General features: G+C 42.9%; 1 protein-coding gene across 1 annotated transcript in view; it reads right to left on the bottom strand.

Annotated features, from left to right (window-relative positions):
• Positions 1-2,151: 2,151 nt before the first annotated feature.
• LOC117254296 (protein TANC1-like) overlaps positions 2,152-15,883 on the bottom strand; it is a 44,172-nt gene continuing 30,440 nt past the window's right edge. The window contains exons 14-29 of the mRNA XM_033622475.2: positions 13,821-14,021; positions 13,495-13,598; positions 12,068-12,176; positions 11,534-11,656; positions 10,676-10,912; positions 9,547-9,756; positions 9,263-9,344; positions 7,741-7,874; positions 7,529-7,652; positions 7,200-7,375; positions 6,515-6,647; positions 6,059-6,088; positions 5,883-5,974; positions 5,606-5,752; positions 4,498-4,598; positions 2,152-4,336 (exon numbers count right to left, since the gene is read on the bottom strand). Coding sequence (XP_033478366.2) covers positions 2,989-4,336; positions 4,498-4,598; positions 5,606-5,752; positions 5,883-5,974; positions 6,059-6,088; positions 6,515-6,647; positions 7,200-7,375; positions 7,529-7,652; positions 7,741-7,874; positions 9,263-9,344; positions 9,547-9,756; positions 10,676-10,912; positions 11,534-11,656; positions 12,068-12,176; positions 13,495-13,598; positions 13,821-14,021 — 3,351 coding nt within the window. The 3' untranslated portion in view covers positions 2,152-2,988. The remainder of the gene's footprint in view (positions 4,337-4,497; positions 4,599-5,605; positions 5,753-5,882; positions 5,975-6,058; positions 6,089-6,514; positions 6,648-7,199; positions 7,376-7,528; positions 7,653-7,740; positions 7,875-9,262; positions 9,345-9,546; positions 9,757-10,675; positions 10,913-11,533; positions 11,657-12,067; positions 12,177-13,494; positions 13,599-13,820; positions 14,022-15,883) is intronic.

The following is a 15,883-nucleotide window of genomic DNA, read 5'->3' as shown; positions in this document are numbered from 1 at the left end:
TTATGTCAATGCTGTGTCCGCTGCCCCCAAGTGGCCAAAAAAAATCAGCTATTGCCAGTTTAAAGGGGCAGTTCACCCGAAAATTAAAAATTCACATTTTTCCTCTTGCATGTGGTGCTGCCGAGTTACAGAGTGTTGGAGATATTGGCCATAGAGATGTCTGCCTTCTCTCAAACATAATGGAACTAGGTGGCACTTGGCTTGTGGTGCTCAAAGCGCAAAAAAAACAACCCACATTTGAAAAACTCAATGGCAATGTCTCTTTCCAGAAATCATGACCCAATTACTCAAGAAAATCCACAGACCTCGTGAGCAGTTTCATTTAGGAACTTTTTTCTCTGAAACTACACCCACCAATCATATCACCGCGCAAAACAAGGAGTGCATCTACTGCTAGCTCACCTAGCACCACTGAGCTTGCTAGTGTTACAGCTCAGCTGAGGAGGACGCAATTAATGTTTACATTTCGCACTGTCACAAGCATGAGCCTCCCGTCCATTAAAAGATGCAAGCCTCCTCCTGCAAGGTATTTTGGGTGAAAGAAAGAAAATAGTTACAACATGAAACTGCTCAAAACAAGGTCTATGGATTATCTCAAGTAACTGGGATGTGATTTTTGGAAAGAGACATTGCTGTTGAGTTTTCGCCACAAGCCGAGTGCCATCTAGTTCCATTATATCAAAGAAAAGGCAGTTATCTCTACAGCCGATATCTCCAACACTCGGCAACTCACACCAAAACAATCTATAATGATAAATAGCACCACAGGTTAAGAGGAAAAATTTGTATTTTTGATTTGGAAGTGAACTGTCCCTTTAATATTCATTAGCCTTTCATCTGCTTTTTGGTCCGCCAGCTCCTTGGAAAAAGACCTTGGTCTCTTTGCCTCTCCTAATATTAGACTTTCCTCATCAGTCAGTCACTTACTTTAGCTTTAAGTCAATTTTAGTGCACAAATGGTTTGTTCAGGCTGATAATGGACAGTGTTCTGGCCTATTAATCAGAAAAAAGCTCTTTATAAGCGCTAAACAGACACCTCATGAAAAAAAAATGTCTGCAATACTTCAGGATCCTAATTAAAAAAAAATATATATATAATAAGTGTACATTATAACATTTTAATTACCCAGGTAGCTATTTTGTTGAACAATTTATATTAAAATGGGTTGCATTTATACAAAAAAACAATGAGCTGTGAGTGTCTGAGGCTTATGAGTAATGTAGATTAGCTTACTGAAAACACTGTCTGCACTGTCTGTATGTAAGCACTACGTATGTTTTTTTTAGATTGTCATTGCAGGACTTTGCTTATACAAACCCTATGGGAATCGTGCTCACCCAAAGTAGTTTAGGGTTTATACGCCTCGTTTCCAGTTTTGTTTGTGTCCGTATTTGGGTGTAGTATACAGAGTATGCCCCTAGTGTTCAATGCAAGGAACTGCATCTCTGTACGGATGGATAAAAACGCCACCGCAGAAATTGCGGAAAAGTTAGTTTCACTGTCCAGTGGTGTTGAATATGTGCATTGAGCAGTACAAAGACAAAAACAGGACCAATAATGCATGGCGACAAATTAGCGAGGAGGTCGTCCAGTCAGGCGCATCACCAGTTTAAAAGAAGCATTATCCACTATGCATGCACTCTAAATGTTGTACAGCTATCATGCTACCAATGTTAGCTAGCTAAACATGCCATCAAACTTGCCTAAGTAGAGCAGTTTTACATTCATTTAACAGTTGGCTAATTCGTTTTTATGCTTACTTCCTGTGGCACATTTTTTCATCGAATTTAAGCTAATACCAGACCAAAAAATAAATTAAAATCGGAGTTTTGCAAACACACGAAAGGTCCTTGACGTTCTCATTGGAATAAAAGGACCTCCGGTTAACTCACATACGTACACAGAGCTTTGTGGAAATGAGGCGTTACTTCCCTGTGCAAGCATAAGACATGAATGAAGACATTTGTGCAATATTCAGAAATTGCAATGTCTGCATTTTTATACAAGTACTTTATTTTGATGGTGTGGTTGAATGTCAGTTTGATAAAGTTGGGTTGTACTGTGAAGCCTTACCCATCCATACACACTCTGAAGCTTATAACATTTTATGTATTATACTGTGAAAGAAATAGATGTAGAAATGTGGTCCTCCATTAATATTTTATTATACCACAATAATAATGTGGTAACATTCTGTAATCCATAGTATGACATAGTATGAAAGTGGGTATATGACAACTATGGACATACAGCAGCTGTAAGAAGTCTTAAGATTCTCTATCCTCGACTGCTGCCCGTGTAAATGCTCTCTCTTTCTGTCTGTGTCCAAATAAACCAATAAACACTTCATATGAATATGTTTCTCTGCTATGCAAAAATAAATAACATACTGTAAATATTGAAGCAGTCAGTTCAATAGTAGATTATGACAAGAAGTTTCCAACAATGTCATGTACAGCTCCTTTTTTTTATCAAATGTACCAAGAAAAAGAATCTCAAGCACACAGAGTAATTTCGTTTGAAGCCTGTAATGCTGACAGATAACCACTTACAGGGAAATATATAATCTGCAAATATAGTGTACACCGTACAAATATAAATGTTTTTTAAAAGACACTTGACAATAGAAATGGTTATATCCTGCAACTAATAGCATGAGGTTTTTTTTTTTATATTCGTGCACAAAGCTTTCTCTGACTTCTATATTTGTTATATTAAATTAAAAGTTGAGACAATATACTACTTTTTTTCAAATCCCTACTTAAGGTATGTCTGGTTTTCTTGAATACACTAGTGTAGCTGTAGACATGTAAGCAAAAGCGTAGTAGCCTGAGTTGAACACTGGTTCTAGATTGTAAATGCAGTGCAGCAGCATTATTCTACAAAACAGGCTCAGGGAAGGGAGCTGCTCTCAAACCAGCCTCCCTTGCTACCTTATGTGGGACATAAGTTTGTTAAAACCAGCCTGTATCTGTGCTTCGATGTATTCAGACGTTGGACTCTATAAATGAGCGCTTGGGTTTAATGGGAGCCATGTGCAGAGCCGGGTTGTCTCTGGTGAGGCTCGCCTGTCTGTGTCTTCCTTCAGGGAAGCGTAGCTGTGAGGACGTGGTGCCTCTCGCCTCTCGCTGTTGGATCCGCTCCCCAAACTCCCGGCTCTGCTGCTCCTGGAATGAAGCTCGTTTGAACTCATTGTTCAACCCTTGAAACTCCATTACTGACATACTGAAACTCTCCGCCCCTCCTCCCTGCCCCTGTCGGCCCAGGCCAGAGGTCTGCTGACCCTGGACTCGCACTGATTTGTCCATTACTCCCATGAAGGGCCGAGGTTTAAGCTCTGGCTTTGTCTTGAAGCTGCCGCTGCTCTTGATGGGGCAGGGAGCTTCTGGCACCTGCTGCCTGCCGCCATCCGACAGATTCCCACTGGAGGCCTGACTGGAGCTGGAGCCTCTTGATCCTGCAGTTCCTCCTCCTCCTCCACCACCCTCTCTTCTAACGTCCATACTAGACCCCAGAGCAAGAGCCAGGCCATCCAGAGCCACAGAGTGGGTGGAGAGTCTGTCAGAGCCCCTGGAGAAGCTGGAGGAGCGGGGTTGGTACATCTGGAGAGGCCCGGGTGGGGAGGAGCTGTTGGGGGACATGGGGTGATAGAGCTCAGTGGGGCTGTGTCCAGAGTGTTCATTGGCTAATCCATGGGCGATGTCAATCCCCAGCACCGGAGCAGGCCTCAGTGAAGTGGACATGTGTCTTCCTGGTAGAGGGCTCGAGGGGCCACACAGAGAGAGAGGCCTGCCCCCAACTCTGCCTGACTGGAGGGAGTGGCAGTGGTGATGAGTCCTGCTGAGTCCCTGGTTCTGGCTCTGCCTGTTGGGAACAGGAACAGGAACAGGCTCGGGCAAGTCCACAAACAGTGGGTTCTGTATGTATTCCTCTTGAGGGAAACATGGCGACTGATCTCCTAAATTGAAGGCCGCACTTCCAGGGAGAGTCCTGTTCGGAGCATACGGATTCAGAGGCCAAAACTCAGGGCTTTTCCCACACTGCAGGCTCGCCTCCTCACCTTCCTCTTTCTCTTCATCCTTGTCTGCGTCAGTCTGCTCTGCGGGGACTTGCCTCTCTAGACTTCCCTGTGAATAGACGTCTGCCTCCTCCTCTGTGGCTTGATGGTGGTGGGTGTGAGGGTCCCTGTTGTAACCCTGTGCCGTGTTGTTGCTCGATGCCTTCTGATGATGTTTGCATTCCTCCTCTACCCGTACCAGCAGGCGCCGGATCTCCCGGTTAGACGGGGAGAGTCGTGCTGCTTCGTGGAGGTCTGCCAGTGCTGCAGCAAACTGCCTGGGGAGGACAGAGAGAATGAACAAAGGAACTTTAAAAATACTTAATTTACAGAGCCACAGAGACATAGCTTCCCAGTGAATTGCTGATTCTCGCAAGAATGAGTTTCCATTGAGCAAAATGATACTGCTCTGAAATAATACACTTCATATCTAATATACCTGCTACTCCTTTTTGCGCGTGCTCTGGCGTAATATGCTTCATAAGACCTTGGTTTGATTTCCAGGGCTTTTGTTGCAAACTCCTCAGCTATGCCAAAATCCTGCATTTTCAGAGAGAAAGTGCGTTTAGTATTTGATTTAAACATTAGATGCTGCACAGTAACAAACAAACCCGCTGTATGATCAGCTGTGTGTTTAAGGGACTAGACTGCAAAGTGTTTGTTTTGCACAAATAATCAGACACCATTCCAATAAAAGTAGTGTTTGTGTTTGCATCTTCATTATATGGATGTGAAGATCGAAGCCGGTTTAATGAAACAGAAGTCACACCGCAATCATTTTTATTGACTGGGAACAGAGTGAGGGAGGCAGAGAAACAGACAGAGAGCTGCTTGTTGTTTTCTGCTCTCATCATCACTGTCTCAGGTGAATATTTAATGACACGAACACATTGTGATTCTGTCCTTGAGAGTGAGATCAAAATGGCAGCCTTGAATGTGAGATTGTGAACATTGCTGTTGAATGTTTAATGACGGTATCATGTAGTCTCTCTGCCGGCCCTTACTGCCTCCATTCGGATATAATATGTGGATTTAGCCGGCCCACTCGCACTTCCACTGTAAATAACCCCCTGTTGAGACACAGAGAAAGAGACTGCACTCGGTCTGCCAGGGAGAGTGACCTTATCACATCACATTATCTACTCCATTATTCATCGGCCACAGTGACCCTAAGGATGGCATTTTTACACAGTCTGTTAGGACGTCTGTCATCACCAGGGTGGGTTCCAAACCTGGCTGCGGGCCACGCACATCTATCTCAACACTAACAGCACGCAGTTATTCATTATGTCACCACCTGCTTCCAGGTCTTACACGTACATTCTGTTTACCAGGGAGACTTGAAATTAGATCTGAAAAGCAGAGATATTTTTACAGTGAGCTATACCAGTGCTGACATTATCTTTTTATGTTGATACGGATAAATTATATATCTTCAGGAACCATCTACTTTGCCTTGCCAGCCCTCCTGCCATTCACCTCAGTGTCTAATAAACCTGCCGATGTTAAATAGTGCATGAGCAGTTTGTTGCTGCTGTGGGCCTTACGTTGGTTTTCCTGCGGCAGCGGGAGAGGTTTAGATAGAGGGAGACCCGCAGTTCTTTGAGCCCTTTCAGCTCCTCTCCTTGCCCCTCGCGAGGCAGCTTCCTCAGGGCATACTGATAACGCTGGCCTGCCTCCTTCATGCGCCCCTTCTGAGAAACACACAGGAAGAGGGGAGGAATATTTCTGACAACTAATCCACTACACACCTCATTTGAAGTCTCTCCCAGTAAAAGGCTGCAAGGTTTGCCACATCTTCACAACACTTACACCACCACATACCTTGTAAAGCATGTTCCCCTCCTCCATCAGCTTCTGCAGCAGGATGAGGAGAATGTCTGGTTTGGAGGAAGCCATAGCCCACGTAGCGTGACCTGATAGAGGGGTACAAATATTTATCTTTCTATTATGCGTCTCGCCTTGTCTCTTTCACTTTGTGTCTTACATAAATCATGTACCTGATCGATCATGTGGAGCTGTTCTGTAGCCTTTTGGTTGATGAAGGAGAGCGACCGAGGGTGGGGGAAAGAGGGAGAGGTGAAGAGGGAGTTAGAGACGTGGATGTAAAACTGCAGGTGCTGCAGAATACAGAGTAACAATGTGCTGCATTGAAATATAAAGTGATATAAATGCAGAGCATGCAGGTGCAAATATATAGCACATAATACAAATCTATCTAAGTGAGTCTTCATTGATTCAAGTCAGAAACAAATATGAATACACTCTGAGTAGCTCTGAGTTTAGCTTGAGAGGTGTTCAACTTTATGCTCATTTTAAATGCTGTGCTGCAGATATAGGAGCTGTTTAACTGTGTCGTATAATATTAAATGGTTTTTGGAACGTTTTCTTTTGACTATGAATTTCCTAGAGGTGAGATCTACTTCAAAGCTGCTATGTAAGCTTGTTGTTTATACCCATCTTGGATCCTTTCTTAAGGACCGAGGCCACCAGGGCCGGGTTCTGGCAGCCAACTGTCCGGTCTGAACCCCTGGTACTGCTGTTGTCGGGTCTCTCCAGCACCGCTCCATGTTCCACCAGGCAATGCACCTGGTCGTGCATAGAATAATATCATTATATATTCATATTTAAATGCAAGATTCAAGCAATAAATAGGTTGTTGATATCTCAGTGATTTGGTCGATTACAAACAGTATGCCTCCCTGCATTAGCAGACATTAGCAGCAAAACTGTCTGCCCCTTTATGTCCTGATGATTTTGGAAAATATTTAATTATCAGATAGTTTTGATTACTCTCCTGCTGATCAATAGATGACAGGAATGGGAGTCAAAATGCTCAGATTTAATTTTTTTTTACTCCACATGAGCTATGATTGCAAATTGACATCCTGTGTTGCAGAGGAAATTATTATCATCATTATTTCCGTAATTATGATTTATTTAATTTGTCAAAAATAGCCATGTGGTACAAGTACACATTTACCAAGGACTATAAACCACATCCCAACTGCAGAGGAAAAAAGAAAACTCATCTTTTTTTGGTGAGTAATATTTACTATTAAACAAATAAAAGTATTTCAAAGTTTTTAAAGTATTTCCATTAACAACATGATGTCATTCAAACAACAGCATGAAACCCACTGCGTCTGCGTCCCCATTAAGGGCAGCAAGGTCAAGAGGAGTCCGTCCCTGTCTGTCTGGGTGGTTCAGGTCCGCGCCTGCCTCCGCCAGAAGCTGCACCGCACCTTTCTGTCCCTTCAGACAGGCCCAGCTTACTGCAGTCAGCCCCTCCTGATCAACCGAGGACAGAGAGGCACCTGGGACCACAAAGAATAAATAAAAGAATAGAAAAAGAATAAATCGGCTCCCAGTCAAAACCTCCTGTACAATGAACACTGAAGGAATCCTAACCGGGAGTTCACGCTGTTGGTACAGGGCACACATATTATTTGGAAGGTGGGGACTCTCACCCTTTGACAGCAGGAGTTCAACAGTGCTCAGGTGGCCCTCAGAGGCAGCCAGCATCAGTGCAGTGCGGCCCAGCTTCTCATTGACATTGATATCTGCGTTATGCTTCAGCAGCAACTCTGCAACCTGGAGAAAGGAGGAAAATTATCATGAGGGAAAGAAATAGCTGGTTGCATGTAGAACATCCTGTTCCAGGCACCAGATCCTTCCCCACCTGTGTGTGTCCATGTTTAGCGGCACTAAGCAGCGGGACCATCCCCCTGCGGTTGGCTATCTCCAGCTCTGCCCCCCTTTCCAAGAGGAACGCACACACCTCCAGCCTCCCTCTTCCTGCTGCCGCGCTCAGCACTGACAGACAGAGGGGTCGGCACAGAGATGAGACGACGAGGCGGAGAAAAATATGTAATTGACACATTTAGGAGAGAGGTAGAAGCAGGAGTGAGAGACAGAGAGAAAAACAAGGTTGGTCATTTCCATAATCTATTTGATTCAAACACAGGTGTTGTATTTTCTGTTTTAAAACAAACCTAGACATCTGACAAGTGTTAAAGATCGACATTGCTCAAAGACAGCTGCGCTTTCTCTCTTCCTCCTCTTCAACAACAAAACCAAACAAAGGATCCAACCAGAATTCTACACACACATCCTCCTTAAACAGCCAGTGCTACTTTGACAAACAATGGGCAATTTTTTGTGAGTCCTTCAGCTAACTGAGCAGCTGAGGATAGAGGCAAGGTACTGATGCCATTTTCTAACCTCCAAGTATCCTTGATGAATGACATCATGTTTCATGTGACCTCATGCTTCAGTGAGCAAATCAATAGTATATTACCACCTTCAAAGAGAAGTATCGTCATATATGAGACAAAGAAAAAACCTAAACTGTCTTGTGGTCTTTGAGGTGACTTTGTGCAGCTGCACAAAGTAGTAACAGGGTTAGTGAGGCTTTAAATGTGGGAACCAGCGAAAAACTGTATACTTATGCTTATTTTCAAAAGCTGTGATACACACACTAATGTCTTAGGTAATTATAATCCTTGAGGAAGTACAAATCTTTGGTTAAGTAATGAGACTTGTATCACTGACTGATCATTTTATCTGTGCAAATGGACGGTGACACTAACACTAAACAGAGACATTAAACAAGGCCTGAGCAGTGTACTGTACATGCAAAGGTGCACAGGGTATTTCATGCCCTCACTTTTTCTATCTCAGCACTGGAGGGGACTGTGTAATAGAATTACACTCTAATGGTGCTGCAGGCAGAGATACAGGCTTCATCCGACATGCTTTCAGGAAATGAACCTAACAGAATTCTGCAGGCTGCACTATCACATCTGTGATAGAGGTAAAAGTATCACAATTGAATAATAGTGGCTTTTTAGATGCTACAAATGTGGCTGGATGAGATGTTCTGTGTGATAAATGTGATGCCAAAAACAAACAAACAAAAAAAAAAATATATTTATAATCCAATCAACTATTTGACATTAACCAGAGCATCCTGAAATCATAACATTGAAACCAGTAAGTGGGTACTCCTGAGCTCCTGCAGCTCCATTCAAAGAGCTCACTGTGCATTTGTATACAGGTAAATTAGCTGTTAAATATTCATTCATTGCACTGAATGGCAGTGTGCCTAAAATGCACCTCTAAACCCCTTGAGCATAGATCCACACTGATGGACAGAAAGAGGTGAGAAAGCTAAATTTATCTGACTGATAGGAGAAATGCACCCGTTTCTCCCCAGAGAGAGTCGTGAGCGTCCATCTGCACTGCCAGCTGTTCATCTTTCAAGTCCAGCAAGCTCTTCACCACCTGCAGGAAAACACAATTTTACAGTCCTCTGCATTGCTCACTCGCTGTGCAGAAAGAAAACCAAAGCACTCACAGACCTTGACCACAGCAAAGCGCATCTAATAAATCCTCTATGTCCAGCAAGGACAGGCACCGTGCTCTACATAACAAAAATGAATTTCGGCAGAGTGTTTTGTCACAAGGACCTTGAACTGCTACGTACCTGTGTGTGTCCCACACTCGCTGCAGCTGTAACCGCCTGCTGTGCTGCCTGTGTTTTCCCAGTTACAGTCTCGTTGCCATGGTGCTGCTGTGGGTCAGTGGGGATCTCTGCTCCCCAATCCTGGCCCAACAAGATGTTGATGATTTCTGCATGGCCCTTCAGCCCAGCATGCACCAACGCACACTGGCCACTCTTATCAGCGTGGCCCACCTGGCATAAAGGGGTACACAGAAGGACTTACAACACTGGTGCTATTACACTGTGCCCGTAATACGCTGGCCTAGATCAGGCCTGTTTATGTCATCTGTCTCCCAGAATAGCTCCTGGAACTGAGGTGAATGTAAAAGCAGGGCTGGTCAGGATACCACTGGTGTAAAGGTACTGAGAGACAGAGGCTGCACATTTTTGCTTTTTTACTATCAGTACATTCTGCACCTGCCTTTACAGAGTACACTGTTGCATGGAGTATGCATACAGTTAGAATATACTACTTCGTCTTGACATTGCACCTTGAACTTTTGAGTTGATTGCAGTCTGTAGCCCAAAATTTGAAGTAAAAAGAAAGAGTATGTGATGTGGATTGCAGCACATCTTAACACTATCACTCAGTGTTACCATGGAGATACAACAAGATGCAATTCGCCAAGCTCACCAGACATGGAGGTCAACCTGTAGTAACTGCATGGTATGTAGTTTTCATTTTTAAGTTATAACTGCATACATTGTAGATTGTTTGTGATTGATTGATTGATTATAGTCATTGCAGCGTCTGTCAGCTGTCAGTGAGCTGTCATCTGTCTGCGGCCTAGTCGATGTGACGCATCTTCTGCTGTGCAGAGGACTGTGGGTCAGAATAGCCAGAGAAGAAAACATGCTGGCTTGCATACTGTAAACAGTGACTGGATGCATTTGGACAACCTGGTGTTTTTTGGCATTTGCATCTTACAAACTATATATCGGGACCCACTAAATCTTCTTCTTGCATAGTAAATAGTTTGGTAGTATGGGTATTAGAACACACCATTATCTGTCACAGACTGAAATCTGATTCTTCCATGGCAATTATGCTGGTAACGCCCTCCAAACCCACATATGCCTCTCCTCCTCTTTGCACAGAAATGACACTGACCTTGGCCCCTTTCTTGCAGAGCAGGCTGACGATGTCGACGTGTCCTGCAGCGACGGCCAGACAGAGTGGCGTCATGCCGTTGTCAGTGGTTCCATCTACGGGAGCACCCATTTCAAGCAGCAGACCTACCATTTCCACGTGCCCCAGGTGGGCGTGGACGGCCAGAATGGGGGCATGTCCTACCACCTCTGTACACCAGGTCACGCTAGCGCCACCTAGCATCAACAGGCGACTTACCTGCAGGATGAAAAAAATAAATAAATAAATAAATACAGAGTCTCTATTTGCACCCAAGTGAAAATAGTCACACTGCAGCTATTCAGCTATTTACACCCATCCCTACAACATGTTATTATCGATCCTACTGCGTGCTGTGATTGGTTAGTACTTGTCACGTCAATGTGTCAAAGTCGGAGGCCGTTAGGGTTAGGGCAAAGAGGGCTACTACTACACAATTTTTGAAAGTCAGGTGACATAGTATAAAGAAGGAGACAGTCGACAGAGGAATGTTGGATGAATGTGTTAAGCACAGAACTGTCACACATTCGACTGACTGGGATTCAAGACCTGTGTGAGTCAACATTAGCTTGTTATTTATAGACTTGGTTGACTTATTTTCAGTTTTACGGGTGTATAATGTTGCTACATGAACACTGTGTACATGGATTAAAGCAGAGTAGCTGCAGTTGTGTTGACGTCATAGTCAATGTTGCTAAGATGCCCTGGAGTATATACATGCGGGTGCTAAAAGCTTTGTTGGCTATGGACATCTGGGAGCTAATAGCATAGTATATCTCTGTATATAAGTTATATTTGGTTGCATGAGTACTTTTTTGATGTAGAGCACACGCATGTCACCTTGATGTTAGGTGTATACAGGTTCCTCAGGGAGGCCAGCGCAGCGGACAGACTGTCTGTGCTACAGTTCACCCACATTGCCTGAAGAACGCTGGAGGACACACCAGTCTTCTTACTCAGACCCTGTGAGTGTGTGTGAAAGAGACACAGACAGATAGGAAGAGAGACAGAGGAAGAGATTAAACTTGCTCAGATGAGATCTGTGGTGCAGAATTTGAAATGTGTCCCAGGAGTAAAGCAGTATATACAGAGTGCAAGCCATGCATGCAAACAGTGCAATATCCAATGTACCATGGGTGTTTTATGGATCTGAGCAGTGCTAATGTGTGTGGGTGATGGTAGTGAACAGGGGTTCACTCTTACTTGTGTGTGTCTTGGTGTGTTTCTCTGCAACAATATACAGCAAAGTGCAGGTTCTTGTGTACATGTAGCCTTTGGGAATCGATGTGATTCAGAAGGGTTGAGCAGAACAATCAGTTCCGGTCAGAAACCTACATGAGTGAGTCATAAACATAGTTTCTCAGTTCCTGTTACCTTGAATATGTGAGCCTTGAGGATGTGGTGTCCCAGTTCCATAGTCTGCTGCCGGTTCAGCTTGCCCTCCTGTCTGGAGAACATGAAGGCCAGGAGAGCGTGGCCACTCCTGTAGGCACGTGCATAGTACTTTTTTTTATCAGAAATTGACTTAGTCATACTCTACCAATAAAAATGTCTTTTTGACAAGAATTCACACACTTTTTTCTTGGTGTATTCACAACCGAGTTACAGTGCAGACATCTTAAAAGGGAAACGTCTGTATTTTTCAGGCTGGACCCCATTTTCCCTATATGTTTTTGTGTCTAAGTGACTAATGGGAACAACAGTTTTAAAATATATTATAGTCCACCACGGCAGCTGTAGTGGTACGTAACCCCACGGGCAATTCTGCAACATCAGTTTACATCCATTAAAAAGCTCTTTTGTTGTTGTGACTAAGTCTCGTTCTGAAATCTAGTCAGAGGTGACTTGTTGCAGGAAAAAAAACAATGGAAACGTTAGTCAGGTGTTTGCTGTGCTGGAGTACAGGAAGTGTATCTTTGTGTAATGTCAACGATTTTCAATGTCATGTCTGAATATTTTGTTGATTTTGACAATGTGGAAACAAATATTTCAGAACGAGACTTCTACTTAAGTGAGACTTGGTTACACCATACACTGTATATCATAACAGACGTAGCTACCCTGATGTCACCCATTTGTTTGCGGACTTTCGTTTTGAAGCCTTGTGTTCGGCATTTAGGCTGTCGTCAGCTTGGTTTTTTTGTAGTCAGAAGTGACCATATTTAGACGAGAAGGTGGAGCTTTGGAGGAACGAGGGGTGGATCTGACTCATATACTGTAGTGATGCCTCCTAGACAGCCTGTCATTCAAAGCGGCATTGTGACTTTAAGCCTTAATAACATTTAAGCGGGTGAGTTTTATGAAAATTCAGCCTCCGTACTGTTGTTCTGAATAAGGAAATTAGCTATAGAGACCAAAACTTTTATTTGTACCAGGCTGCAAACATGTTTATTTCTGCTGTAAAGTTGGGCACTTTAACATGGAGGTCTACAGGGATTGACTCACTTTTGGAGCCACCCTCAAGTGGCCATTCACAGAACTGCAGTCCTTGGCACATGAGCATTGGCAGACTGGATCAGCTGAAGGTAAGGAAAACATTTTTCTGTAGGGTCCTTTCTGTAATGTTTTCAGGCACTTATTATAATAATCTGAACTAGTCAGTGGCAAAAACAAGCACTTTTAGTTGACGGAAATTGTAGCCTGTTTTGCTGTGTGGCTGCAATACTGGACCAAATTAAAAAAATGTTGTCTCCACTAGTCACTTAGACATAAAAACATGGGAAAATAGGGTCCAGGTTAAAAAATAACAAAGGTTCCCTTTAAAAATCTTTTGCTGTATGACATTTGACTTTTAGTCTCACCTTGGGTCACATAGAAAGTCAGTGCTCTCTCCATCTGCTCTCCAAACCAGCCACTCTCTAAAGGAGGGATGACACAGCATCCGTGTGCCATCTCTGCGTCTCACCTACAAACACAAAAAATACAGAAAATTTCTTAAAATATAAAGGCACAATTAACTGGTGAGATATATTGTTTCTTATTACCCATCCAAATACTGTAAGTCCTTTAGATAAAGGATGCCTCCAAATTCCTACATGTAAGGGAAAATTATGTACTTCATAGCAAAACAAACACAGAATCGTGCATCATTATGTCGCCCTTCACGCAGTCATATCAAGAGTCTTACCATGAATCCAGCCAGGCTGTCTAATCTCAGCTGGAAGTCCTTCCACTCCAGCTCCCCCCTCACGCTGCCTGCATTCAGCGCCCTGAACATTTGTTCGTCAGTCAGTGGGTGCAAAGATGCCAGTGCCACATTTAGCACCGGAAGTACCCGTTCAAAGACCTCTTTATCCGGAAAGCTCACACGACACATCAGCAGGTACACCTAACAGATATCCAGAAGGTTAATGATGTTGTCAGGCTGTAATGAATTTACATTTTTCCACGAGTTAGAAAGGTAAGAACAACTACTCAGCAAATGTTTGCGTGTGGGCGGTCGTGGTTGCACGGTGAATATATTATATTATCTGGACTAATGAGACCATCCGCTGCAAAACGGAGATAATACAAGCTAGGCACCATATTGGCCTCCAAATTCCCACCATGATTTGAGTTGATAGGTCAATCTTGTAGCCTCAGGTATTGCGCAGCTTGGATCATTAGAGTATTGACAACTTTGCTAGAAGCTCGTGCAAAATCCTGAAGGTAAGCATGTCAATTACAGCAAAAACAACAATAAAAAAAGTAAAAAAAAATCCTGTTTAAAATAATTAGTGTAAGCATTCCAGACGCTCCATCATAAGTCTGGTAAATTGGGATCATTTTGAGTTGACCTCTGAAACTAATTTAAATTTTTAATTCTACTAAATGAGCCATATTGTACTCCTACACAAGCTGTTGTATTTTACTGTAATGCCCACTACCTGGGCCTACGCATCTTTAGCACACCTTAATATATGCTCTTCCACACCCATTATCCAACCTTTAAATCATCACATCCTCAGGCCTTTGTGTGTATAACAACACTTGCTCATCTTTTGTCCTATTTTACATTGATGATTATGTAATATTAAAATGTGTCTGTCATTTACTTTGTCACTGTGGACTATTTTTGGCACTTTGTATAAAGTCTTTGATCCTGTCATTTTTATTTTTTTATTGTCTGAATAGCATGCGAGTACACATTTTGTTGTTATTTTGTGAACGACATGTCTGAACAATGGCTGCTGCCTGTGTACCCTGTGTGGGGATTTTATAGACATTGATTGTTTCAGCCTCAGGCGAGATGCCATTTCATGGCAGACAGCTCACTGGGATGACTGACAAGTGTTAAGTGTTAGACTGTGAACTTGACCAGATGAGGAGAAGCAGGAGGAAGGTGGGTCCAAAAATACACTCAAGGTAAAATGTGTCTTTTAGTGTTAGAGGATTCAACAGCATAGTTGACATAGTTAGTGATCACCTCATGCAGCACACATTACTCCATGTTAACTATTTTGACCATTATGCTTAACAAACAATTTGAACTGTTAATTATCAACTTTAAAGCAGGCTGTTCCCATGCACTGTTCATACGTATACCTACAAAAAGTAATGCATCATAATTCGTATATAACCCATGTAACCATGAAACCGTAATTCATACATAACCCAAGCAATCGGGAAGGCTGCACTCACGTGACTAATGCGGTGACCGGAATAAAGGAATAAGTAACGTAAAGAGCGAAAGCAGGTTGGGATTGTGGACAAACACAGGACTCTCCCCCAAGAGAAAGGTGTTTGTGTCCTGTGTGAAAACCAGTGAACTTCAAGTTAATTTAAGGTATGTTATCACTATGTTTCTTTTCCTAAACCGAACCTATGCAACTTTATATTTAACACATAATGTGACAACGGCATTCGTGCGGCACTAATTCAGAAGTTATTATACGAACAGTTGTGTAAGAATGTTGCTTTAAAGATATACTTTGCAGGATTTTTTTTTTAAAAAACAATGTATAGACTCATACAGAAGCAAACCCTGCCAATCATCACTTGTGACCCACTAGAAATGTGTGGCGGTGTTTTTATTTGCAAAGATTCTGCCCTCTGCCTACACTTTCTTCATTTCTGTGTAATTTGCTGTGTTCAGGATGTGTCTGGGAACAGCCTGCACATGAGGTTGGGACTTTATAAAAAGGTAGCGATCAGATGCCAGACCGTATACAACATACATCCAAAGAGAAACTCCGAAAATCAGACATAAAC

This window comes from Epinephelus lanceolatus, chromosome 2, assembly GCF_041903045.1.
Source record: "Epinephelus lanceolatus isolate andai-2023 chromosome 2, ASM4190304v1, whole genome shotgun sequence".
In the NCBI taxonomy this organism is placed as follows: domain Eukaryota; kingdom Metazoa; phylum Chordata; class Actinopteri; order Perciformes; family Serranidae; genus Epinephelus; species Epinephelus lanceolatus.
The sequence above is the reverse complement of the archived record's forward strand: the minus strand, read 5'-3'. Positions and strand labels throughout refer to the sequence as shown.